A 27552-nucleotide genomic window follows, 5' to 3' on the forward strand; every position below is an offset into this window, starting at 1 on the left:
CTAAATAAATGCACATTCACATTGGCATATGCACGGATGTACATTTTTCTGAAACATAAACCTGGGGTTCTGGAGAGACGGTCTGGAGGGTGGTGAAGGCTTACACTTGCCATTGCGTCCCTGTCTGTACTACTTCCCATCTCCAACCACCTGCTGGTATTAATAATAATTTTTGTATTAACTGTGGTTCCTTCTGGGCAGTGTAATGACAACGAATCTCCCACCTTTTCTCTTAAAACTATTCTAGGATGGGTGCATGGCTCACACCTGTAATCCCAGCACTTCGGGAGGCCAAGGCAGGAGGATCTCTTGAGTCCAGGAGTTCGAGACTAGCCTGGCGAACATGGGGAGATCCCCATCTTTACAAAAAAGTAAAAAATTAGCTGGGCATGGTGGCATACCCCTGTGGTCCCAGCTACTCAGGAGGCTAAGGTGGGAGAGATCACTGGAACCCAGGAATTCAAGGCTACAGTGAGCCATGATCGCACCACTGCACTCCAGCCTGGGCGAGAGTGAGACCCTGTCTCAGAAAAACAAAAAACAAACAAACAAACCCTCACCAATCAAGGTTAAGAAAGTTTTAACGCAATATTTTAAAAATCAAAATATTGACTGAATGGATGAACTCTGTTGGTTCCAGGAAAGAAAGGCCACATCTTTGGGACTAGTTTTCCACATAGGCAAGGACTACAGACTCCTCTCCTAAGGAATGCACCCGCTCTGGCTTTCATGTTTGCACTGTAATGCAGACTTTGTGTTTTCCCAGCCTTCTGGGCCCATGCGGCAGCGAGCAGCTGGCTCCCACTACCCAGTAGATCAAGCGGCAAACCCGATTTCCAACCTTCAGCTCATCAGAGCAGAAATCCACCCAGAGATTAGTTGCTCCTTTCACTAGTTAACAGAAATAACCGACTACTGTTTTAAAACATCCAAACTAAAAATATGGGGAAGCTGGCACACTTACATCAGGCTTTAACCTGGATGCAACAAACTCCTGGAGGTTCCCATCCTCAGAGGTGATCTGCCCCCGAGGAGAGGCCAGCCAGGCCACCACTCAGCCCCATGTGCACAGGGCCACATCTCCTTCCTGTCTTCAGTCAACACATCCTCTGAGCATCTTCTATGAGCAGGGTACCCAGCAAGGCCTGGATAGCAAAGGCTAGAAGATTCCAAAGCCCTGCATCATGCAAACAACAGAGATGATGGCAGTGGGGGCTTTTTTTCCAGGGAGGGGGTAGAATTAGAGCCTTGCTTGGAAGAGGAATGACTCGCAGACAGAGATGGAAAGGAGACATAGGCCCAGAAAGCTCCAGTTATGGCACTTCTGACTTTTGCCAAATGCACTGCTCTGTGCCCCAGCACTTCTGCTTCCCCATTTTCTAGTGTAAATGCCACCATTCACCCCTCATTCACTGGTGCGGGCACTGCCATGCGGCAGCCCCTTGGTGACCCTTTCTAGGTTTGGGAACAAGCACCTCCCTCCCAGAGCACCCCCATCACCCACACATTCAGGGGGACGTAGGTGGCCAGAGAGGAGCCCTGGGCAAGAGGGACTGATGCCAAGGCCCCTCCCACCACTGAGGCTCACCCATCTTGGTGCTGTCACGCAAAGGCCAACCGTGCCTGTGTCTAAAGCAGGACATGGGAACTGAAGAGCACCACCCATGCACTAGACGTCATTAACCTACTGACACCCACAGGACTGTGAGTCCAAGGCCACTGAAGAGCCAGGCTGCGGATCTGCTGCTCATTAACTGAAACGGGGGCGGCTGCTCCAGCCCGAAAGGCCGTTTCCTCACCTGTCACAGGAGTGTCAGAGCTCTTGCATAGCTGCTGTGAGGATTAGCCGAGATAGACTAAGTTCTCAATGGGATACAGCTCAACATAATGCAGATAAGCCTCATTCATAAGCTGGCTGCTGACCAGCCTGGCCAATATGGTGAAACCCCACCTCTACTAAAAAATACAAAAAAAATTTAGCCAGGCATGGTGGCGAGTGCCTGTAATCCCAGCTACTCGGGAGGCCAAGGCAGGAGAATCGCTGGAATCCGGGAGGCAGAGGTTGCAGTGAGCTGAGATGGCGCCACTGCACTCCAACCTGGGTAACAGAGCGAGACTCTATCTCAGAAAAAAAACAAAACAAAAACATAAGCTGGTTGCTGGGCACATGAGTATTTCGCAGATTTGTCTTTAAACCGTACCTATATGTATACTTTTGTATGTGTTACTTATTTCACAACAAAAGGAAAGGATAATTTTTTTAAATGTGGCTGGTGGAGGAGAGGGGGGACTGCTTTCGCCGTCTGCCCTTTTGAATTTTGTACCATCAGCCTGTCCTACCTAGTCCAAAAAATATTGTTTATTGGGTTATCAAAAAGGGTTTGTTGTTTTCCATTTTTTTACCCCTAATAGCAAATCAAGCTTCGTGCCATACATCCTCAAGGAAAATTCTTCACTTTGGAACTTTCTAGTTGCTTTCCTTGCTATAGCTCAACTGCTCCTTTACTGAACTTTATCCGAAGGTGAACTTCAGCGAGAAGATTTTTACAGGCATGCTTGTGGGAGTGGACATTTACGGCAGCCTCCCTGGAAGGCAATTTGGCAATGGCCATAAAAAAAAATCACAGTGTATCTACCCTTTGGCCCAGCAATTTCACATCAGGGAAATTATCCTACAGGAAGACTCACACAGGGAGGCGAAGGATATACGAGATATACTCATGGTAGGATTGCCTGAAATGAAAGAAAGGAAAGAAGGAAGGAAAGAAGAAAGGAAGGAAGGGAGGAAGAAGGGAAGGAAAGAAGAGAGAGAGAGAGAAAGAAAGAGAAAGAAAGAAAGGAAAGGAAAGGAAGGAAGGAAGGAAAGAGAGAGAGAAAGAAAGGAAAGAAAAGAAAAGAAAAAAGAAGGAAGGGAGGGAGGAAGGAAATCTGCAAATGGAAACAAATGTCATCAATTGAGGAATAGGAAAAGCACAGTCCCTCGATATTGGAAATTTTGTCATGATTTCTTTTATTATTATCATTATCATTATTATTATTATTATTATTTTGAGATGGAGTCTCACTCTGTTGCCCAGGCTGGGGTGCAGTGGCACCATCTCAGCTCACTGCAGCCTCTGTGTCTCGAGTTCAAGCGATTCTCCTACCTCAGCCTCCTGAGTAGCTGGGATTACAGGCGCCAGCCACCATGCCCAGCTAATTTTTGTGTTTTTAGTAGAGACAGGGTTTCACCATGCTGGCCAGGCTGGTCTCAAACTACTGACCTCAAGTGATCAGCCCGCCTCAGCCTCCCAAAGTGCGGGGATACAGGTGTGAGCCCACCGCGCCTGGCTCCAAGATATATATTATATGAAAAAGCAATATACATTAAAAACTTTTGGGAAAAAAATTAAATGGTGGAACTGGGGCTTGGCATGTGAAGGGAGTTTACATTTTTTTCTTTCCTTTTATCTCCTAATGAACATATTACCTTTTTAGCTAAAAAGTAAATTAAGATAAAATACAAATTAAAAATAAAACAATGAAGCGAGGGTTTGTTAACTGGACCAGGCAATTCCGCATGACAGCATTCAGGCCACTAGGGGTGGAGGTGACTTGACTCTTTCTTCTCCATCTGCCCCACTCCAAACATCTCCCAATCTGCATTTTTCCCAATCTAGTCAATTCTTCCCTTTGGGCTCCAAACAAAGACACCATTGTTTTCTCTTCTTTAATCAAGATGGGATTTGTGTGCCTTCTCCTCCCTCTGAATGTAGGCCCTGATGGAAGATAAGGACAGAAGGCGCCCTAGAGGGTGGGGCCGGTGCCCCCTCCCCACCTCCCTGACCTCAGAATTGGAATTCCTCGGCTTCACCCTGTGGAACTCAGCAGCTTCCCCAGGAATGGCATGAGCCCTGAACTGCCTCCTTTATTCCAGCCAGCGTTGTTAAGTTATAACCAGCACGGGTTTATGACCTCCCTGGGCCACGTGGCTCCCTGCAAAGCCTTAGCTGGGAGCCCCACGGATGTGTGTGCCCTTCTCACCTGTTTATGGCCCTTTACGCTGTCTTCCCTGCAGCTTTTTATATTGTCTGAAATCTTTTACAGAATACTTAGTCATTTTACAAATGAGCAAAATAAAACACTTTCCATAAATGCGGGACTTAAATGATGGGCCTGGCACATCGGGCACTTCCGAAGCAATAGTCTGCATTTCCTGCATGCTCGCTCCTGGGGACTCTGGCACTGCCGGTCCACTGACCACCCTTTGAGTAGGGAGGGTGTGGACCCTCAGTGCAGAGTCTTGTGCTTGCAAGGGCTGGTTATTATTTTTTCCTCTAAAATACAGATCTCCTCCCTCTCCTCCCAAACCAAATCATTTACTTCAACGGAGAACCATTCTTAGGAAGCATCCTAGCCTGTTCAACCAAAAACACTTAAATAAATCTGAAAGAATATCCTATAAATACTATATATATCCTATAAATATAAAGGCCCATGTTTTTCACAGGCTATGAACTGAATACACATTCATTTCCTGGAAGCTCATGTCCCCTCTCTCTATTTTGAGCTGGTCAGCAGGCAGAATTTCCCATGTTGGCCTCAGTGATCCTGTCAACTTCACTGAAGTACAGCAAGTCCCTCAATTATGTAGTGGCTGCTGCTGGCTTCCCATCCAGACCGCTTTTCTGGGTCAGTGCATGTCCCCAGCTGTTGTGTGGCTTCTGGCTGTCCCCTTCTTTAAGGAATCAGCGCTGGGCAAGTGACCTTCCAGATGCTCAGGAGTGTCTCCCTGACCTCGCCCAGGGCAGACACAGCCCTCAGCCAACGTCAGACTGAAATGGGGGTAAAAAAGTCCCTGCCCCCACCTTGCCTGTAGCAGATCCATCCTGGAGTCCATTCACACTCCTGATCCCCCCTGGGATGAGGTCGAGGCTGCACTCCAGCTAACAGCAAAACCCATGCTCATCCTCTGCCCTCACAGGCTCCTCTTGACAGCCCTCCCTCAATAAACCATTTGATGAGAAGCCGCTTCCAAACCCCACCTAAGATAATTTGGATTGAAAATAGCCACTTGTTTTCATAAAATATAACAGAGTTTTTCTGCACAGGTCAGTTTCTCTCTTCCAGTCTTCAGTAGGACACCATTTAACTAACTCCCTTCCCCTCTTTCTCTCTCTCTCTCTCTCACACACACACACACACCCCTCCGATCTACCTTTCTTGGGTGAACTCACAGCCAAAAAAGAAGTCCTAATCTTTTCTTTCGTCTACTTGGATATTAATGTAAGACATTTTCAGGTTCTAGTTTCCCTGGATCTTTTCCAAGATATTTCTTTGTGTTTTGAGTCTTTCCTTAGATATCCTGTTTGCTCAGTAGTTGCAGGGGATTGGAAGAGATGGGGGAGTCGGGGGTGGTGCAGATTAACCCTGATTCTCTAGCTCACTGTCTTTGTCCACCTCATCAATATTATAGCTACAATTCTCCAACAAAGGGTCCTGGGTCCTGAGTCCTGGGTCCTGGGTCCAGGCCATGGCCTGGTCTAATTGGACTGCAAACAAACATACCCCTCATTTAACTATCTGTCGTATTTATGTTAAGTGTCTATATCTTTGTTTCTGGCCTAAATACAACATTTACTTATAAGAACCAATAGCAAAAATACAACATTCACAGCTCAATCAAAGGCAAGACCAGGCCAGGCGGGTGCAGTGGCTCATGCCTGTAAACCTGGCACTTTGGAAGGGTAAGGCAGGCTGATCATCTGAGGTCAGGAAGTCGAGACCAGTCTGGCCAACACGGTGAAACCCCATCTCTACTAAAAATACAAAAATTAGCCAGGCGTGGTGGCATGTGCCTATAATCCCAGCTACAGCTACCTGGGAGGCTGAGGCAAGAGAATCGCTGGAACCCAGGAGGCAGAGGCTGCAGTGAGCCAAGATGGGAGCCACTGTACTCCAGCCTGGGCAACAGAGCAAGACTCCATCTAAAACAAAACAAACAAGCAAACAACAAAGGTAAGACCAAATTCCCACTGAATTCCAGTAAGGTCTTTTGGAGCTGGTGAAGTTTGTTCACATGAACTAAAACATCATCTGAGAAACCCACATTTTTGTACTTTGTACCAACTGTCTCTTTTGGACAGAGCTGAAGAGATGGCTCGGCAAGCCCGTTCCTCTGAGCTTGCCACCAGCTGATGTGTCAGGAAGCCCCTGGCTGCTCTTTCTGGTCTTTTATTACATGGAGACACACCTTCATCAGAAAATAGGTCAGGATGGGGTAAATAGGTCTAAAACATTTCCATAGTTCCATTTGTTCATCCCTTTAAGTGTCAAAATGATGATTAAAATTTTTAAAGGTTATCTTAGTGCCATCCAATAGAAATTAAAATGCAAGCTGCTTTATAAGTTAACGTTTTGTAGAAGCCTCAAACAAGTAGGAAGAAACAGGTGAAATGAATTTTAATGCTATATTTTGTTTAACTCATTATGCCCAAAATACTACCATTTCAATGTAAAATCCATATTAAAAATTGAGATTTTTGGCCGAGTGCAGTGCCTCATGTCTGTAATCCCAGCACTTTGGGAAGCCGAGGCGGGCAGATCACCTGAGGTCAGGAGTTCGAAACCAGACTGACTAACATGGAGAAACTGCATCTCTACTAAAAATACAAAATTAGCCAGGCATGGTGGCGCATCCCTGTAATCCCAGCTACTCAGGAGGCTGAGGCAGGAGAACCACTTGAACCCAGGAGGCAGAGGTTGCAGTGAGACAAGATCAAGCCATTGCACTTCAGCCTCGGCGACAAGAGCAAAACTCCATCTCAAAAAAGAAAAAAACAAAAAAATTGAGATTTTTACACCTTCTTTTTTTGCATTACAACTTGAAACTTAGTGTCTCTTTTGCCTATACAACACATCTCAATCTGGACCAGCCCCTCCTCTGAGACTCAGGAGCCACACCCAGCCAGTGGCCGCCAGACCAGCCAGCACACCTCCAGGTTTTTCGCTCCTAGCTGCCTCCTAAGCCCTAGCCTTTCCCCTAAGGCGATAACTGCGAAGCCCTTTGGGAAAACGTCAGGTGGAAGGTATTTTCATTCACCAACTCAAACGATTCTCAGCACCCTCACAGGAGTCACTAGAAGAGTAGGAGATGGAGAAAATCTGAGAACCTCAGGTTGGGAGTCCGAGGGGGTACAGGCACCCCCTTCTTGCTTCCTCTGTGGGCAGAGGACATCTTGGCACCACTGAACTCACACGCTCACAGGCTCCTCTACAACCTACTAAACTCCAAGCTGAAGTGTGCAGTTTGTGCTACTAATAGGTCTGAGTTTCCCTTTATCTCACCTTCCTCTGGAAGCAAGCAGGCTTCTAGAAACTGCAACAGGGCAGGCTGGTGAGGCCCCTGCCTCAGGGAGAATGCTGAAGAAGGCACTGGGAGGCAAAGAGGGCAGAGAAGGAGACCCTACAGAGGATAAAAGACCATGAACTTCAGGGCCAGCCAGTTCTGGTTCCCAGCTCCACCACTGATGGGTGCTCACTGATGTGAGCTCCCTGAGCCTGGTTTCCTCCTCTGCAAAAGGTGGAGAACAACAGCACTGACTGCTTTGGGTAATTTGAGATGACAGGATAAAGGCTGGAGGCCTGGCATGAAGGAGAGTGACCGTGTGTGGCTTGCTTCTGCCTGCAGGAGCTGTGTTACTCTGAAGGGTCTCCCAGTCTCTGCCGAGCCACCCTCCTCACTTGCTAAATCTGCCTCCCAGGGCGGATGCCCCACTCATATCCCCTTAGCAGATCGCCAGGCATCTCAGATGGTTCCTGCATCTCTCTGCCTAAGGATGCTCTCCAGGCCTGCAAAGGGCTGGGGTGGGCAGTGGGTAGGGAGAACTGCCCATGAGTCAGGAGGTCCAGGATGGACACCCAAGGAGGGATGGGGGTTCATTGAGCAACCTGGGGTGCATTCTATATGGTTCTTCAGAGGATCTCTAGCGGGATTGAGCCTCCGTTGCCCATAGTGATAACCCACTCATTATTATTGAGCTCTTATTGGCTGTCTTCCCTCCTGACCTCCCCTCCCTCCTCTACTGTGTTTTCTGGGATCACCTCCCAAATACATTGCTCACATCCAAATCCTTGTGTCAGCGTCTGCTTCTTGGGCAACCCAAACTAAGACACTCCTCATCAGCAACGCTCTTCCTCCTTCTGTCCTGCTGTAGAAAGCTTGCTCATCCTTCAACGCCCAGCTGAGAGACTACCTTTTCTAAGAAGCCTCCCTGACATGCAGTTAGAAACAAGGCACCTCCCAGGACTCCCCTTTGGCATGTGCCACTTTTTCTTCTGTCTGGTGTATCGGCTGTTTCACTTGTCTCACAGTCAGATGTCTGAGTTATTCCTCCCTATGTTGGCTGAGAGCTCCATGAGCACAGAGGTGAATCCTAGGGCCTGTTACACATCAGATCCTCAGGAAGCCTCTGCCAACTGTTGCAATTTTACTACTAATAATAGCTAATATTTACTACGCACTTACAATATAAGAAGCACTTTTATGTAATTCTGGCCCCAAAACCTCACAACCATCACTTTAAGTGGCAAGTATTAAAATGATCACACCCATTCTAGAGATGGAAAAACTAAGGTGAAAGATGAATAATTTAGAACAAGTCTCACAGTCAGCTAACTCAGATCAGGAGTTCTTAACTACTATGTGACCGCCTCAACTTGTAAACTCTTCTCTGAGAAGCTGCCAGTCCCTAATATTTCCCTTAGTCTCCAGCAATGGAGAATTAACTCAATCACAGGGGAGGCAACGCCATCAGCTCAGTGTTTACTCCAGCTGAAGGTACCAACAGCCAGCCATGCTTCCTGGGCCCCCTGCGTTGTGTCCTAGAAGCCAGGGTGGGGGAGTGACCACAGAGTCCATCCAGGCAGGGAATGCCCTCAAGGACATCCTCAGAGATGATGTCCTTGAGACACCCTCAAGGAGGGGCTGAGACACCTTCCAGGGCCACCAATGGCCAGCGACTTCAGGAGTGGTCCCGATTTCCTGCCCCTGGGGTCAGCAGGAAAGCCCAGCTTTGCTGCTGCTGGATGGGTCCCTTGACAACCTCGAGGCCTCCCCTAGGCCTCTTATAAGAACCCCTGCTGCCCTATGGATCCTCCACCACTCCCTAAGCATTCTCCTCACCCCCACCTGATGGCCAGCTTAGACTCACAGAGGTCAAACTTTTACTGATTCACTGGTGCTAGGAAAAGCAGCCATATAACCAGACCCAAAGAGCACACTATGGGATTCCATTTACATCAAGCTCAAAAACAGGCAACAGTAACTTAAGCTGTTAGAATTTGCAACAGTGGTTTTCCTTGGAGAGAAAAAGGCAGACTGGGAGGGGTAGTGACTTCTAGTGGCTGGAAATATTCTGTTTCTTGGTCTGACTGCTAGTCGCATGAGTATGTTCACTTTGTAAAACTTCCTAAATTCGCTGAGGTCGGCACTTAGGATCTGTGCACTTTTCTAGATGTATGTTACACTGAAATGAAAAGTCTCTTTAGAAAAAGTTTTTGGCCGGGTGTGGTGGCTTATGCCTGTAATTCCAGCATTTTGGGAGGCCAAGGCGGGTGGATGGCTTGAGCCCAGGAGTTTGAGACCAGCCTGGGCAACATGACGAAATCCCATCTCTACAAAAAATACAAAATACAAAAAAAATTAGCTGGGAGTGGTGGCATGCACCTATAGTCCCAGCTACTAGGGGGGCTGAAGTGGGAGGATCAGTTGAGCCCAGGAGTTGGTGGCTGCACTCCAGCCTGGGTGAGAGAGCAAGACGCTGTCTCAAAAAAAAAAAAAAAAAAAAAGAAAGAAAGAAAGAAAGAAAAGAAAAAGTTTTAAAAAAGGAAAACAGAAAAGAACTATGTTAGGATTCCAGCCACTCTCTAAGGTGACAGAAACTCTTTCCAGACCAGGGAGGCAGCTCACGGCCAGTCCTCTAAGAGCAAACACGCATGATATGAACTAGAAAATAGGATGCAGAGGCCTAAGAAGGAACCTGTATGAGGGCTGAGTAGCTGGGAGCCCCATCTGGAGGGAGGAAAAAGTGTCTTCCCTTCCCTACCAAAATACCAAGGACAGAAAGGGCTTGAGGACTATAGATAGTAAACCCTTTTTTTCCCCCTTGAGACCGGGTCTTGCTCTCTTGTCCAGGCTGGAGTGCAGTGGCACAATCATAGCTCACTGCGGCCTCAAACTCATATGTTCAAGCGATCCTCTAGCCTCAGTCTCCCAAGTAGCTAGGACTATAGGCACGCACCACCATGCCTGGCTAATTTTTAAATGTTCTTGGGGAGACAGTCTTTTGATGTTGCCCAGGCTGGTCGCTAACTCTTGGCCTCAAGCAATCCTCCCACCTCGGCCTCCTTAAGTGCAAGGATTACGAGCAGGAGCCACTGCACCCAGCCTGCAGATAGTAAATTCTATAAGTCTGTTGGGAGGGTGGGTGGTAACCTGGATAGGGTTGAATGGGTTAAGATGGGATGGGATAGGATGAGCTGAAATGGGTTGGAGTGAGATGGGCTGATCTGAGGTGGGCTGTGATAGGATGCGATGGGATAGGACGTGATGGGCTGGGATGGGCTGAGAGAGGATGGGGATTTGAAGATGGGACCCACATTGTAAAGGCCTTTACATGAAGCCCATCAAGATGAGAGATGAGGAGTCTGGATTTCGTTCTGTTCAGAGCTGGAGATTTCTTTGCAGGAAAGTAGAGTCCTTAGAATTCTCCTGGAGGGATCACTCTGGCAGAGGTGTGGACAATGGAGCTCAGGCGGGAAAGCATGGAGGCCAGGTGTTTCTCAGATAGAAGCAGTGAGGCCAAGACAAGAGGCCAAGGGCACCCCCAGGACTCTGTGAAGAACTGGAACTGGGGAGAACCTGGATTCCCACTTCCTAAGTCAGAAAACTGAGGCAGGTCCCAGAAGAGGAAGATGCTTGCCTGCCAGGCTCCAGTATGAGGCTCGGGTCAGCTCTAAAGGCAATGAGCTCCTTTTTGTATCTCAGGAAGAACATGATGCTATCCAGAGACAGGCTTATGTCCCAAGAGAGAAGCATAAAATACTCATTGTGGGGTCACAAGAACCACATTCCAGCAGCCAGAACCAAGGGGCTGAGCTGTGGCAGGCCCCGCGTGTGTGCCATGCATCATGATTCTCAGAATACTTCCAGCCAGGGATCCGTTTTTAGCCTCGCTAGAACTCACATCGATATCTCCATTTTACAGGGGTGAAAGGCAGGCTACCAAAGGTGGCTCACCTGGCCCAAGGTGACACAGCCGGCAGGTGGCAGAGTCAGGAGGTGAACCCAGAAGGGCTGGCCCTAACGCCCCATCATCTTGTGATCTTTCTTTTTTTTTTCTTTTTTTGAGATGGAGTCTTGCAATGTCACCCAGGCTGGAGTGCAGTGGCATGATCTTGGCTCACTGCAACCTCCGCCTCCCAGGTTCAAGCGATTCTCCTGCCTCAGCCTCCCAAGTAGCTGGGATTACAGGCGCCCACCACCACGCCCAGCTAAATTTTTTGTATTTTTAGTAGATACAGGGTTTCACTATGTTGGCCAGGCTGGTCTCAAACTCCTAACCTCGTGATCCGCATCTTGTGATCTTTCTAGAAACACAGCATTGTTCCACGGTCTCAACCTGGTTTTTTGGTGGGAAAGAAACAGGAGCTCTTGGCCAGAATAACAAAACAGAGAGCAAAGCACGCACTCCCTGCTCACCTGTGTGTGTGCGGACGTGCCTCTTCAGGTCGAAGGTGTCATTGAAGCCCTTGCCACAGAAGGTGCACAGGTGTCTTTTCACCTGGTTGTGGCACTTGAGGTGACGGTTCAGCATGCGCTGCAGACGGAAGCCCTTGCCACACAGGTCACAGCTGTGAACCACCGAGTCGCTGCACGTGCCTGTGGTGAACTGGGGGCAGAGAGAGGCCATGAGGGTCCCCGGGCAGGCAGGCACATCCAGTAGGCTCATTCAAGAGACCCACCTCCCTGTGTCTTGAGGCTGCCCTGTCTGCGGCTTCTGCCCCTAAAATTTTCAAGCAGGTTTTGGCTTTTGGAAAGGTGAAGTAACAACTGGCAGTTCCTCCCACCCTTTTTTTTTTTTTTCTTTTTGAGATGGAGTCTTACTTTTTTGCCCAGGCTGGAGTGCAGTGGCTCGATCTCAGCTCACCGTAACCTCCACCTCTTAGGTTCAAGTAATTCTCCTGCCTCAGCTTCCCAAGTAGCTGGGACTACAGGGGCACATACAACCATGCCTGGCTAATTTTTGTATTTTTAGTAGAGACAGGGTTTCACCATGTTGGCCAGGCTGGTCTCAAACTCCTGACCTCAAGTGATCCATCCGCCTCAGCCTCCCAAAGTTCTGGGATTACAGGCATGAGCCACCGCGCCCAGCCAGTTGCTCCCACTTTTTATTCTCCCCTTCTTCCTTAGAACAAACCTCTGACTTCTAGCTGGGCATACTGTCTTACAGCATCCTACAGGCATGTGATGGGGTATGAATGTTAGGCCCCTCCAAATGTCTTGTTGAAATGTGATCCCCAGTGTTGGAGGTGGGGCCTCATGGGAGGTTACAGGGGCAGATCCCTCATGAATGGCCTGGTGCCGCCCCCGTAGTAAAGAGCGAGTTCTTAGTCTTATCAGTTCATGGGAGAGCTGGCTGTTTAAAAGAGCCTGGTGGCCAGGCGCGGCGTCTCATGCCTGTAATCCCAGCACTTTGGGAGGCTGAGGTGGGTGGATCACCTGAGGTCGGGAATTTGAGATCAGCCTGACCAACGTGGAGAAACCCCATCTCTACTAAAAATACAAAATTAGCCAGGCGTGGTGGTGCATGCCTGTAATCCCAGCTACTCGGGAGGCAGAGGCAGGAGAATCACTTGAACCCAGGAGGCAAAGGTTGCGGTGAGCCAAGATCAGGCCATTGCATCCAGCCTGGGCAACAAGAGCAAAACTCCGTCTCAAAAAAAAAAAAAAAGAGCCCGGCACTTCCTCCCCTCTCTCTTGCTTCCTCCCTCACCATATGACATGCTTGTTCCCCTTCCGCCTTCTATGAGTGGAAGCTTCCTGAGGGCCTCACCAGAAGAAGACACCAGCCCTATGCTTCTTGTATAGCCTGCAGAACCATGAGCCATAAACCTCTTTTCTATAAATTAGCCAGTCTCAGGTATTCTTTATGGCAACGCAAAATGGACTAAGACAGCATGGCCATGGACTACCTGGCCAATGAAATAGAAATCTCCTTGAAGGGGAGCAAACGGTGGCTTCTTCCTCCTCCACTCCTTCCTGCTGACTAGAGCACCAACAGTCACCTTGGACCATGAGGTGGGAGGAGCAGAAAGGAGTCTGGGTCCTGATGACATCATGGAGCCTGGTATGTTATATTACAGACAGTACCCAAAGAGAACCACACTCAATTCTGTCCTCCTTGTGCCTGCATCCTACTCCATTTATCAAGAGATGGAGACTGTTTTCCCTCCCCTTGAATCTGGGCAGGGCTTATGACCAGTTGGATCAACAGAATGCAATGAAGATGTGTCAGTTCCAGGTTTTAAGAGACCTTGCAGCTTCCATTTCTTGCCTCTTATAAGCCAGCTGCCACATAAGAAGTCTGAGGCTACCATGCTGTGAGGAAGCCCAAGCTAGCCATGTGGACAGCCAAAGGCCACATGGGGGAGCACGGAGGAGCCAGATATGAATAAAGCCTGATTGGACTCTCCATCCCAACTCAGGGCTGCCACCAGCTGAATGAGTGGCCCCCACTAATGCTACCCAGAGTAGAACTGCCTAGCAGAGCCATGCCTACGGCTTTTGTCTTGACCCACGAAATCATAAATGCATAAAATTATCATTTTGTAAAGCGGCTTGGTCAGTACCCACAGCTTTGTTATCAGCAAAACCACAACCAGACCTGGGTCTGGAATCCCTGCCCAGTGCTTTCTACCACCTTTGCTGCTGCTAAGGAAGAACATAGAATCTACATCTGGGTGATAAAAATGGTGTGTTCAATTTTAGTATCTGATTTGGTAACTTTTGAACATGTGATGTGAATGTTACCAAATCAGATCCTTTAGAAGATGGATCCCATTGCTCTGCCAAAATTCATCACTAGCAAGAAGACTGGTCCTTTCCTGGCTCCACACTCTCCCAGCTTCAAATACTCTCCTCTTTCATCCACCCTGGATATTGCCCTCCCAGGACTCAAGGGAGCTCAGTTGCTCCCTTGCCGATGCAGCCTTCTCCAAATACTGCAGCCCATGACTAAACTGCTCACTGTCCCACTTAAACCAGTGCCTCTCAGACTCCAGCATACCTATGCCTCCCCTGGGGTCTTGTTAAAATGCAGGTTCTGATTCAGGAGGTCTGGTAGGGTCTGATGTGCTGCATTTCTAACCAGAGCCCAGGAGATGCCACTGCAGCTGATGCACACGTCACACTAGCCCTGAGAAGTCATGCTATATTCCATCTCATTCCCAAGTTTCACTATGCACACAGTTCATCTTGTTTTCTCAACTCAACAGTTTGAGGATGGTCAGCAAGCATTCGGTCCCATTCCTGCCTCCCTACCCACTGCTCCAAGCCTAGTCTAGGGCCAGTGTACAATCAGTATGTGCTGACCGGCAGCTGGGAGCAGGTGGCAGGATGCAGAGAGTCTCAAGGGAGGCACAAGACCCCAGAACAGGGTATTCCAGTCAGCCTCCTCCACTAGTTCATTTTCCTTTGCTTGGAGCTTAATTTGCCCCAGCTAACATTGATAAGTCCCTGATCTGTGACAAGCCCTGTGCTTAGAGCTGGAGGCAATACAGTTAGAGATGGCTTAATCCCCAGTCCCTAGGAAGCTGCCGAGTCTAGTGGGGGTGCAGGCAAGTCAACAGCCATTGACATCTGAGAGGCCCAGGGGTCCAAGGGGGCACCTACCCCAGACCTACAGCACCAGGGAAGATGCTTCCAGAAGAAGTGAGCTCCTTAGTCAGGCGAAGATGAGGAAGAAAAGGGGCGCACAGCAAAGAACATTCCAGGAGAGGACGGTGGGAAAGAGGGAACTGTGTGCGGTTCACCATGGCTAGCCTGAGCCTGGGAGAGCAGTTAATGAAGAGAGCAGTGGTAGCTGAGAAGAGCAAGATCCCCTTAGGAGTCTACCTTGAGGGCCCTACTGGAGCTGGAATGTAGTCAAAGGGCAAGAGGGAGCCATTGGAAGACAAAGGGGGAACATCACAGGGGCTGAGTTCGATGACCCAGTTGGGTGGCTGTCCTGGATCCTCATCATCTACCTCACTCCCCAGAACTGCAGCTGCCCACCTCTGTCCAAGGCTTTCCTATCACCCAGGCAGATCATGTTCTCCTTGCCCGGCAGTCCCCATCCTGCTTACTTCCACCCTTGAAGGGATTTGAAAAGACTAAATATGCTCCACTAAGTACTTTGAGCTTCTAAAGACCAAGTGTGCACAAGGACATTTGAGTGGTAGTGAGGGGCTAATGAAATAGAACAAAGACAATTACCCTGGTAATTCCAATTAAAATTAGTAAAAACCTGCAACTGTCTTTTGAAAGTCTTGTAGAATGTGCCTAAGGACTCACCAACCATAGTTCAAACATGAACTCTTGTTTAATCTTTTTGACAAATCCCTATTTTTAAAATGCTCTGAATGCAATACAGATGCCTTCTATTGCAGTCTAGAATGAAAATCTCAAATCATCGGTATTATTTTGTTTGAAAAGAATAAGATCTTGAAGGGCACAGGGAAGGGAGATCAGTGACAATTTAAGGGAGTACAGGGCCAGTAGATCATCTGATCAAGACATAGAAAGTGTGTTATTTATTTTTGTTTGTTTTTAATTTTTTTTAGAGATAGAATCTCACTATGTTGACCAGACTGATCTTCAACTCTTATCCTCAAGGGATCCTCCCGCCTCAGCCTCCCAAAGTGCTGGGATTACAGGCGTGAGCCACAGTGACTTGCCAGGAAGCTTTATAAAACAGGGGAGAAAATGGGAGTGGAGAGAAGGGGTTGGAGTCTGAGGGCACACCTAATTCTCAAGGGGACGTTTCCTCTGGTTTTCTTAGAGCAAAAATGGAAATTCTCCACATATCCCTCAGCAAAGGCAATTTTTCCATTTCTCCCCATTTCACAGCATGGAAAGCTGAGTCACCAAGAAGTGGCTCAGGTAGGGAATTCATCCTGTGGCACACCCTCCAATCCATTAAGTGCTGCTTACCACCCTTATGACCAATCCAGCCATCAGATATTAACAAATTACACTCAAAGTCTTCAGGAGCCTTGTTGAAAGAAGATGTAAGGTTATTTAATGGCAAAAAATCATGGCTGACAAAGCTAGCTTCTGCCAGACTATTTCACTTCTCAGAAAGGAAGGGATCTTTGTAAATTCCTAAACATGAAATTTATCCCTAAAAGTATATTTAATATGCCTTGTGCCTTGAAATTTGGTTTGTAATAGCAAAGGACTGGAAACTAAATACATGTCTATCAATAGGAACTTGTTAAAAAATGGTGGCAGAACCTTACAATTAATGCACTGGACAAAGGTAAGAGGCTAGAAGCAGTTCAAGTGTCACCTGCCAGCCATGTGAGTGAGCCCTTGTGGATGTCCATCCCAGTCAAACCCCCAGAAGACTCCAGCCTCAGCCGCCATCTGACTGCAACCACAAGGCAAGAACTGCCCTGCTAAGCCCAGTCATCCCACAGAGATGGATGATACAATACTACATCATTTCAGCTATTAAATTTGGAGATTCTTGTGAAGCAGAAATAGGTTAACTGGAACAGTAATAAACGTATCATTCTCTCCAGACGCCAGACCTGCCACATTTCTAAGTGTCTCTCCCAGGACTGCATGGTACAGAAGACACATCTGACTCCTGGACTGATGTCTCATGGGGCAGAGGACCAGTTGGCCCCGCCTGGATCAGGATCACAGCTCTGCTCACTGGAGCACCTTTATTATGTTTACATAGGTTTACACCTAACACTGTACCTCCTAAAAGTTAAAAAAGAGTTAATCGATCTTACCTTGTTCCTCTACAAGTAGTAGACTAAACTTAATTACATCTTAGTCATGTTAGTTACAAAACAATAGTGGAATAGAGAGACAATAAATCTGAAGGATCAAAAAAAAAAAAAACACCTAGATCTGTCTAGGGGTGTGATATGGAATGTCATTTAACATCCCTATGTCACAATTTCCCCACATGTAAAACAATAAAATGGTATTAGATGATCTCTTCAGCAGTATAAGAAGCTAAGAGCAGGGTCTGTTTTCCAGTTTCCTAAATTCCTTCAATTCCTGTTCCACCACTTAGTTTGTGGCAAGTTACCTAACTTAGTTGTAGGCAAGTTACCTAACTTCTCTAAGCCTTCATTTCATCACCTGTAAAATGTGAATAATAATATTTGCATTGGCAGGCGTGGTGGCTCACGCCTGTAATCCCAGCACTTCAGGAGGCCGAGGTGGGTGGATCACCTGAGGTCAGGAGTTTCGAGACCAGCCTGACCAATATGATGAAACCCCGTCTCTACTAAAAATACAAAAATTAGCCAGGCATGGTGGCTACTCATAATCCCAGCTACTCGGGAGGCTGAGACAAGAGAATCGTTTGAACCCGGGAGGCGGAGGTTGCAGTGAGCTGAAATTGTGCCGTTGCACTCCAGCCCGGGCAACAAGACTGTAACTCTGTCTCAAAATAAATAAATATAAATAAATATAATAATAATATCTGTCTCTTAGAAATAAATGAAATTGGCAGGGCACAGTGGCTCACACCTGTAATCCTAGTACTTTGGGAGGCCAAGGCCGGTGGATCATCTGAGGTCAGGAGTTCAAGACCAGCCTGACCAACATGGTGAAACCCCGCCTCTATTAAAAATACAAAAATTAGCCAGGCATGGTGGTAGGTGCCTATAATCCCAACTACTTGGAAGGCTGAGGCAGGAGAATCACTTGAACCCGGGAGGCGGAGGTTGCAGTGAGCTGAGATTGAGCCATTGCACTCCAGCCCGGGCGACAGAGTGAGACTCTGTCTCAAAAAAAAAAAAAAAAAAAAAAAAGAAAGAAATGAAGAAATTAAATTTTAATTTAATTAACCTGGTGCTTTGTAAGTCCTATTATAGCTAGACCAACTCCAAAATTCTGTGGTCCTAAACAAAAGGTAATTGGTCAAAATTTCTTGTTTCTCGGCCAGGTACGGTGGCTCCTGCCTGTAATCCCAGCACTTTGGGAGGCTGAGGGGGGCAGATCGAGACCTGAGGTCAGGAGTTCGAGACCAGCCTGGCCAACATGGTGAAACTCCGTCTCTACTAAAAATACAAAAATTAGCTGGGTGTGGTGGTGCACGCCTATAGTCCCAGCTACTCAGGAGGCTGAGGCACGAGAATCACTTGAACCCGGGAGGCGGAGTTTACAGCGAGCCAAGATCATGCCACTGCATTCCAGCCTCAGCCATAGAGCAAGACTGTCTCAAAAGAAGAAAAAAAAATTTGTTTCCCAATTTGCTTTTGAATTTTTCTCTCTTTGATGGAAGAAAAGGGGAACTAAAAAAAACAAAAAAAAAACAAAACGAAACTAAAAAGGGAGCCACTAGCTCCCAGTCCTTCATCTGCAACTCTGTAATTCAAAAAGCTCTGAAAAACAGCTGGGTATAGTGGCTCATGCCTGTAATCCCAGCACTTTGAGAGGTGTAGGCAGGCGGATCAGTTGAGGTCAGGAGTTCAAGATCAGCCTGGCCAACATGGTAAAACCCTGACTCTACTAAAATACAAAAATTAGCTGGGCATGGTGATGCACACCTGTAATCCCAGCTACTCAAGAGGCTGAGGTGGGGGGCGGCGGTTACAGTAAGCCGACATAGCACCACTGCATTCCAGCCCGAGTGACAGAGAGAGACCCTGTCTCAAAAAATAAAATAAAATAAAATAAAATAAAACAAAACATATGACAAAAAGCTCTGACAACCAACATTCTCTCCTATCTCCCGTGACAGTGAAATCTGACCTGAGCTGATGTAAAAATATGTGCAGACTTTATCCCATTTAGTGTCAATATTCACATTTTAATATGGAAATTGTTAATCTATTTAATTATAAGGTACTGCTCCAAGCCTGCCAGGGGTGGTTTTTACACCATGCTACCTTCTGGAAAAGCTTAATCGTCTCACCCTTAATCCAAAATTAACACTTTGCAAAAGGCTTATTAATGAGGTGGGGAAACTACCATACAGGGAGGGAAATGACCTTGGTCTTGAAATTAATTCAGGGCACGAAGACGAAGAGACAACGAACAGCTCTCCAACCCCATGGCCTGGCGCTTTTCTGAGCACTGTCCTGTTTTCTGCAGGATCTCAGCTTTCATTTCAAAAAATGTCCAAAATTCTCCTCAAGTTCTTCTAGAAAACAGGACTCAGCGGCAGAACAAACCAATCATTGTCTCCGCACTGCTGAAAACTGCAGGAACATCCAGGGAGTCAGGGCCTTCGGCTGGCCCTCTGACCAGCTTCAAAGCTGGCTCAGATCATTCACCTGTCAAACTTCTAAAGGTGAAAACAACGACAAAAAAAGAACAACTTTTATTTTCTGTTGATGTTTCTAGCAGACAAGTTCATTTAGTTAATGGTCTTGTTTCCTATGGGAGGATATTCTGAGTCCAAGGCTACCTTCTGGTGGCCATTTGGACCAGATTTCCACCGACATGGTGCGATGCTTGAATGCTAAAAGCATGCTAAGCATATTTCCCCAATTCGTTTGGCATTCAGATTCCCCCCCTGATCCTATGTACCATTTCCTTAGACTTCACAACTTCCCTACATGGCAGAATGGAGAGCCTTCTCAAATGCAGAGAAGATGAAGGGAATATATATCTTTATAAACCCGAAGAAGAAACTGAGGCCCATAGAGATATGACTTGCCCACAGCCACATGACTTGTAGTGGCCCACCCTGAGAATTTTGAATGTGGTCCGTCATCTGCAAAACTTGTGCCTACAGTTCCCTCAGGACAGGCCCACAGGTCTGTGGGGCAGGAGGAGGAGCATGAACCCCATTGTTTGTCTCATATCATCATGAGTCCTTAATGTCAGACCACCAACACTAAGGGCTAAAGCATCAAAGCCACATGTTGACTACGGCTGACATACTGGACAGTACAGTTGTCCCACAATGCAATGGAACAATGCTGAAAGGTTGAGGATCCTTGGGTTGAGTTTTGCCACTAACAACTTTGAGGAACTCAACAAAAACTTGCTGGGCTTAATTTTTCTCACCCTGAAAGTAAGGAGATTTGGGGCCATACATGCTTTAAAGGTTCCTGTAGTCGATCCTATGGAACGGCTCAGTGTCTATCCCAACTCCTTTTGGTGGGCCTTCCTTTACTGCCGAAGCTAGAGAAGTGAAAACTATGCTTCCCTGACTCCCTTGCCATGAGGATTTGGGAAGTAACTTGGGTTTCACCAGTTACATGCACTATCAGGAGATCTGAATTCAGCCCCGAGTTAACTGGGCAGAGGCAGGCAAGAGGCAATTGTTTTATACTCTGCCATGGCAGATGCAGGGACGGGCAGCCATCAAGATGGCTTCCTGATTGGGCAGCAGCTGCAGCTCCTAGGTGGCCCAGTTCTGCTCTGTGGCTCTGAGTCATTCCTAGGAGCTCAGCTTGGTCCTTCTTTAGTCCATTTAATACCTTTCTCTGCTTAAACTAGCTATAGTGGATTCTGATGTTCGTAACTAAGCCTATGTAGTCCTTTCCAACAATAAAAACCTTCTTCACCTATATTCAAGTTTAACACCAGGCAATTAATACACATTGTTCTCATATTCCTCCTTGTCCCCCTTTTAATTAATTTAACCTTCATCAAGAATCCATTCCAACCATTTTTCCAGTATCCCTTTTCTTCCTGCTTTCTGTGTTTTCCTTCAAATGCTATCACTCATGTCTGGGAACTGTTGACTTCTTCCCCTGCCTATATTCTTGTTCTATGTTCACTTATGTCCTTCTATGACCCAGGCACTACTGCACTGGTTGCTGGGGAATACGAGCCCAGTAGGAAGTGTTCCCTGGCTCTGATGGATCTAGAGTGGAAAAGAGAAGTCAGTTGACCAAATGTGCAGCCAGGAAAATGGGCAGCAGGTTACAGTGGAGCAGGGGGAGGAGTATTCAAGTCTGTCTTGGGAGACAAAAAACAAGAGGAAAGGAGTCAGGGATGGAGCTTATATTCTCTTCCAAATATCAGATGAATTGGTTTTTAAAAACGGCTTGAATCCATAATTCACAACAAAATGAATGAAATAACAGATTGAGAGCCAGGCTCAGCAGCATGTGCCTGTAGTCCTAGCACTTTGGGAGGCTGAGACAGGAGGATCGTTTCAGCCCAGGAGTTTGAGACCAGCCTGGGCAACATAGTAAGGCCCTGTCTCAAAAGGAAAAATAAATAAAGAGAAAGAAAAGAAAGAACTAATTAGCCATCAATGGAGAATTCTGGTTAACAACTGATTATCTTCATTTACAAATAAAGGTAAATAAAGCGAATCCAGCATTATTCTGCCTTTCATAAATGAACTGTGCCACTGGAAAACCAAGCAGTAGATGAGGCAAAGTGTATCTCTATAGAAATACATCAGTTAATAAACAGAGGACAGAATTAGATTATTGCTGTTTTAGAACATCTAATAAGCCAAAATATTTAGGTCCTGAGCATCAACAGCTGCTAACATCAGAAAAAGAGAGATAACCAAATATTCAGTGCCTCTGATGAAGACAGATGCCCCCCACTGTGACATATTCTAGCTGAAATAAAATAGAGCTGACCAAGCAGGGAGAGTTGCATTATCCAATAGAACTTTCTGTGGTGACAGAAAAATTATATTCTGTACTGTCCAGTACATTAGCCTCTGGTCACACATGGCTACTAGCATTTGAAATGTCGCTAGTAGGACTGAAGAACTTAACTGTTATTTTGAGACGGGGTCTCGCTCTGTTGTCCAGGCTGGAGTGCAGTGGTGCAATCTTGGCTCACTGCAACCTCTGCCTCCCGGGTTCAAGCGATTCTCCTGCCTCAGCATCCTGAGTAGCTTGAATTACAGGTGCATGCCACCAAGCCCTACTAATTTTTTTTGTATTTTTTTTAATAGAGTCGGGGTTTCAACATGTTGGCCAGGCTGGTCTTGAACTCCTGACCTCAGGTGATCTGCCCGCCTCGGCCTCCCAAAGTGCTGGGATTACAGGCATGAGCCACGGCGCCTGGTCTAATTGTTAATTCTTAATTGACTATGGCTGTGATAGTCACATGTGATACTGGACGCTGCAGCTGCAGATCCAACTATCTGTTTAGAGAAAACCTAGGGGACTGAGAAACATTAGGCACATGGTGATGCGCTCAGCAAAATCCAGACTGTTGGGAACTCTACAAAACAAATCACCCATTTCTTCAACAATTAACTTGATGGAGGGAAAATGTATGAAATTAAAAGAGGCTCAAAAGACATGCCAATCAATTACAATGTGTGGACATTATGTGGACCTGATTAAGCAAACTGGAGGGGAAAAGTATGAATTTATGAGACAATTAGTAATGTGAACACAATTGGTAATGTGGGTGTGATCATGAATTTTGGTCTTTATCCACTAAACGCACATTCTGAACTATTTATGGTTGAAATGGTATGATGTCCTAGATTTGCTTCAGAATCATGCATGGGGCAAGAGGTGGGAGTGTGGCTGGGCAGGACTGGCCATGGGTTAATGGTTGTTGGGGCTGGGTGGCAGATACGTATAACTATGCCTTTGAGATTGTAAATAATACAAAGTGATGGGGGTATGGGGACTACTCCATAAACACACATCTGCACCACTACAAGACTCGATAGAGAGCCGGGTAAAAGGCCAAGCATACTTTTGACAGAATCTAAACTTAATTTATTTTGAAGAACCCATGGGAGAGGACAAAAAGAAAGAACAGAATAGGAAAGGGTGAGAGGACAAATTCACTTGGTACTCCATACTTGGACCTGGGTCCTACCAGCCAGAGAATCACGTATGAATACTATCAGCCAACTGGGTTAACTTCAGAGTTACTTACTTTCTAATAAGCCTCCAAAGGACAATGGTGATTAGTATTTCCTGGGTTTCTCTACCCCGCAGCTGAAGACCTGCAGATGGATCCAGCACAAAAGGGACCTGCCATGCACACTCTCTGGAATGTACATCATCTTCTCACCCTTATTTGTTTGGCAAATTACAGAATTCTCAGTAGTAAAGAGACAATTTCACAATCTGCCCTGAGGCACACCGTCAAAAGGCAGGTAGGCTGGGAAGGGCCAGCCACATTTCCTAATCTGCACCTCGGACTCCTTTTCCAGATCCACCCATCAACACGATCAGGTTAGTGAATCCCATGTCCTTACAGCCAACAAAATGTTGGGCATTAAAACTTGCTGTATGTCACTGTCAGCTAACTTCCTCTTGGGCAGTTTACACATGCACAGAAAGCTAAACACTTTACACCCACTATCTCATTTGATCTATGCAACTCTTCTAGGAGGCTGATTCTTTGAGTCCTCCACTTTACAGATCAAGAACTGAGGCTCAGAAGAGATAATGTATCCATGAACACAGCCGTTAAGAGGGACCCAAATGGCAGGGCGCGGTGGCTCACACCTGTAATCCCAGCACTTTGGGAGGCCAAGGTGGGCGGATCACCTGAGGTCAGGAGTTCAAGACCAGCCTGGACAACATGGCGAAACTTCGTCTCTATTAAAAATACAAAAATCAGCCAGGCTTTGTGGTAGGTGCCTGTAATCCCAGCTACTTGGGAGGCTGAGGCAGGAGAATCACTTGAACCTGGGAGGCAGAGTTTGTAGTGAGCTGAGATTGCGCAACTGCACTCCAGCTCCAGGCGACAGAGCGAGACTCTGTCTCAAAAAAAAAAAAAAAAAAAAGAGGAACCCGATTGAGGTTTTCCTTCCTACATCATCCAGAGCTTCTCCTTTGCCCAGCAGGAGCACCCATACTTCTTGGCTTGGCCCCTTCACCATCTCACCCTGTCCTGGTTACATTTCCAGCTCTTTACCGCCAACTCTCTCCCTGACCCCAGCAAGCCCTGTTTCCTATCTTCAGCCACCAGAGCTTTGTCCTTTCTATGCTCCAGCTGCGGGACTCAGCCCACACTGCCCTCAGGCCCACCCGCCTCCCTTCTCCCCAGCCTTCAAATCCACATCAGGACACTTTCCCCACTCAAATCGGTCACGTCTTTGTTTGGAATTCTGGTTTCACATTCACTGTCCTGCAGCAGAGTTAATAATGTTTGTGTCTCCCTATTAACCTGAATACTATCTATGGTTATTGGGCACATACCATGTTCTACCCTCCACTCATTTATCCTCACAATGCTATCAAGTAGGTATCATTATCATCTTACAGATAAGGAAACCGAGGCTCAGAGGGGTGAGCCACTTGCTCAAGGTCCACAGCTAAGAAGTGACAAAGCCAGAGCTTATATGATTAACCGCTACTGCCAGATGATTCTGGAAGGAACACCAGGGTGGGAGCATTTTTACCTCCTGCTGCCTTGCACACCCCAGGTGTTAGATGGGCAGAGTGTTGCTTCTCTGTGCCAGGCAATGGCTCAAACCTGCCCTTCTTGTGGTCCTGGGAGCCCACTGCCTAAGAAACTAATTCTTGGCTGGACGCGGTGGCTCACGCCTGTAATCTCAGCACTTTGGGAGGCTGAGGCAGGTGGATCACCTGAGGTCGGGAGTTCAAGACCAGGCTGACCAACATGGAGAAACCCCGTCTCTACTAAAATTACAAAATTAGCCAGCGATGGTGGCGTATGCCTGTAATCCCAGCTGCTCGGAAGGCTGAGGCAGGAGAATCACTTGAACCCGGGAGGCAGAGGTTGCAGTGAGCTAAGATCCAGCCATTGCACTCAGCTAAGATCCAGCCATTGCACTCCAGCCTGGGCAACAACAGCGAAACTCCATCTCAAAAAAAAAAAAAAAAGAAAAGAAAAGAAAAGAAACTAATTCTTAGAGAAACTGTGAGTTCAGCATGCCTTGGAAAGAACTTTATAATTATACAACGTGCTAAGTCACTGGCAATTTGGTCAGTCATTTGAAAACTGCCAATGCCATGGCTGATAATAATTCTGGAGGCTTGGAGCATATTAACACCAAAATGTTTCCTTTTGGGGGGTAGAGGCAGAAAGAAGGAACCTAAACATCCCCAGTAAATAAAAACTCCCCTGGAAACTATGGAAAGAAGACTCTTAACGGTTCAGGAGTGAACTGTGCCTCCCGCCCCCCTTCCCCCAGCGCACAGGCAACTAATCTAGGAAATAAGATTGGTTTACGTCTTCCTTTAATCCAGGATTCCAACGGCCCTGTGTGCCTGAGGCAGAAGAGATTGCCTAAAATATTTGTTAAGAGACTGGATGAGAATCTGTCACTTTCTCTCCAGGGGAATCTGGGCAATTGGGGGACAGAGGGGCAAACTAGCTGCAGAGGCTCCCAAAACAACGTTGCAATTGTCCTTCCAGCCTGGTGATAAATATGCAAGTGGGGCACTTTGTAGAATCTCCCGAAGGGCAGAGCTACCAGCCTCAGGCAAATTGTTCCCTCCCACTTAACCCCACCTGGCCCGGAAGAGCCTCAGGCCAGCTGACTTTGAACCTCACCCTCACACTTACCGCTAAGCTGCCGGCCCGCACGGTTTCGGCAGCTTCTTCTTTAAAGAGGTCTTTCCTTTGGATCCCAGCTGAAGCCTCAAACCTCAGTTCAAAACCAAATGCGCCTCAGCCCACCCCGGAGTCAAACCCTGGGAATACGCAATGTGCATAGGGGACCTCTCCCAGGAAAATGAGGGGTGCTTTCTCAATCCACAGCAAAGCCCAGGCTCTCCCTCCCCACCGCCCTCTACTCCCGGTCTGGGTGGCAGGAGGGCACCGGAGAGCCCTGGAATTACCACCTGCACCGGGGGTCTAGGGGGTGCACAGTGTAGCACTGCGGCCCACCAGGCTAGAAAGAGGGGCCAAGTGATCATAAACCACCACCTCCTAGCTCCAGCTGGCTGAGTCAGTGGAATGGGATTCCTAAACCTTGGTGGGTAGCGGATACCTTTCAGCAGACCATCATGGAAGTTCTGCCCGAAAGCGCAGGTGGGCGTCCAGAATGTTCCAGGGGGCCCCGAGGCAAGACCATAGATGGGAGGAAACACTCCAATCCACTGGGGTAGGGGAGCTCGAGAAATCTGTAGTTGAACCCTTTTACCCATCAATTTAATTCAAGATTGGAAAGATGACAGATCTAAAGTGCCGTGCACAAGCCTCCTGTCTGACAGACACTGGGAACTGGTTCATGTTGGGAGAGGCCCACTATGTGTCAAGCTGCCGCCCAGGTCCAGAACATAAGCATGGGGGGTGAACTCTCAGAATCGCGGCGCCAGGAACTGCGTCCCAGAGGGTGGAATTTCTGAGAGCGCTGAGGCTTCCTTTCCAACCTCAGGAACTCCGACGGCCTTGGTTATTCTACAGGCCTAGCGCACAGAACGGGCTGCTGGCGGAAGGCAGTGATGCCTGTGCCTTTTCGGCAGTTCCAGAGGCAGCACTCGGCATCAGGCGGGGCCACCGGGAGGACGGAGCCCACTCCGGGAACCGGCCGCCCCTGCGCAGCAGCTACCCTGCAGGCGGGAGGACGCGCCGAGGCGCCCTGGCCGCCGCCCAGGGGCAGGTGCAGGAGCAGCGCGGCGGGCGCGCTCGGGGCGCGGGTGCCGGGTTGCGCAGGCGGGCGCGGCAGGGAGGGGCGCCGGCCCCGGGAGCCCGACGCCAGGGCGTGGTGCAGGTGGCGGCGGGGGCAGAGTCGACACAGTACCTTGATTTTCGATCTGGCGACCGGGCGCTGCTTGGTCGCCAGGTGTCCATCGGGGCCCTCGGCGTCGCCGGGCTCGGGGGTTTCGCTCTCGGGGGCGTGCGGGGACGAGCTGCTCTCTGCTCCTCCAGGCTCCCCCGCGCTGCTGCTGCCGCTGCCGCTGCTGCTGCCGCCGTCGCTGCGGCAGTCCTCGGGGGGGTCGTGGAGCAGGCGGCCCAGGCCCACTGTGGAGGGAGGGGCCGCGCCCCGACACACACACTCGGCGTCAACCCGCAGGCCCGCGGCAGTTTGACCTGCGGGCGGTGCTGCCGCCGCCCCGCCCCGGACCTGGGCACCTCGCCAAGTGGGCAACGTCGCGGGGGTGGCCAGTAAGCCCCGAATCGGCCCACAGAGCTAGCTTGGGGTGCTCGGAGCCTCTTTCCGGTCCCAGCCCCGGCGCCCACGAGGAACCGGGCGGCCACGCGCGGCGGAGGACCCCGCGCGCCAAGTTTCCTCTCAGGGCGGGGGAGGCGGGTCTGACCTCTCCCCAGCTAGCCCCAGAAGGGTTGGCGGGCCTTTGTGCACCCCCATGAGGACGTGAGATTGGGGGTAGCCTCTGCTGGCTTTCAATCCCTTTCCTGGGCCACCTCGGCCCGCGCTGCAGCCAATGGTCCCGCCGCCGGGTAATTAGAGG

General features: G+C 48.3%; 1 protein-coding gene across 4 annotated transcripts in view; it reads right to left on the reverse strand.

The window, feature by feature from the left end:
• Positions 1 to 27552, reverse strand: part of OVOL2 (ovo like zinc finger 2) — a 61049-nt gene that overhangs the window by 31571 nt on the left and 1926 nt on the right. For 2 of the 4 annotated variants that reach the window (XM_055372916.2, XM_031004763.3), the window contains exons 2-3: positions 26883 to 27103; positions 11741 to 11930 (exon numbers count right to left, since the gene is read on the reverse strand). In XM_055372916.2, the coding sequence (XP_055228891.2) occupies positions 11741 to 11930; positions 26883 to 27103 (411 nt within the window). The remainder of the gene's footprint in view (positions 1 to 11740; positions 11931 to 26882; positions 27104 to 27552) is intronic. The other 2 variants (XM_063702498.1, XM_019017192.4) reach the window with 1 other exon arrangement.

This window comes from Gorilla gorilla, chromosome 21 (assembly GCF_029281585.2).
Source record: "Gorilla gorilla gorilla isolate KB3781 chromosome 21, NHGRI_mGorGor1-v2.1_pri, whole genome shotgun sequence".
NCBI classification, from domain to species: Eukaryota; Metazoa; Chordata; class Mammalia; order Primates; family Hominidae; genus Gorilla; species Gorilla gorilla.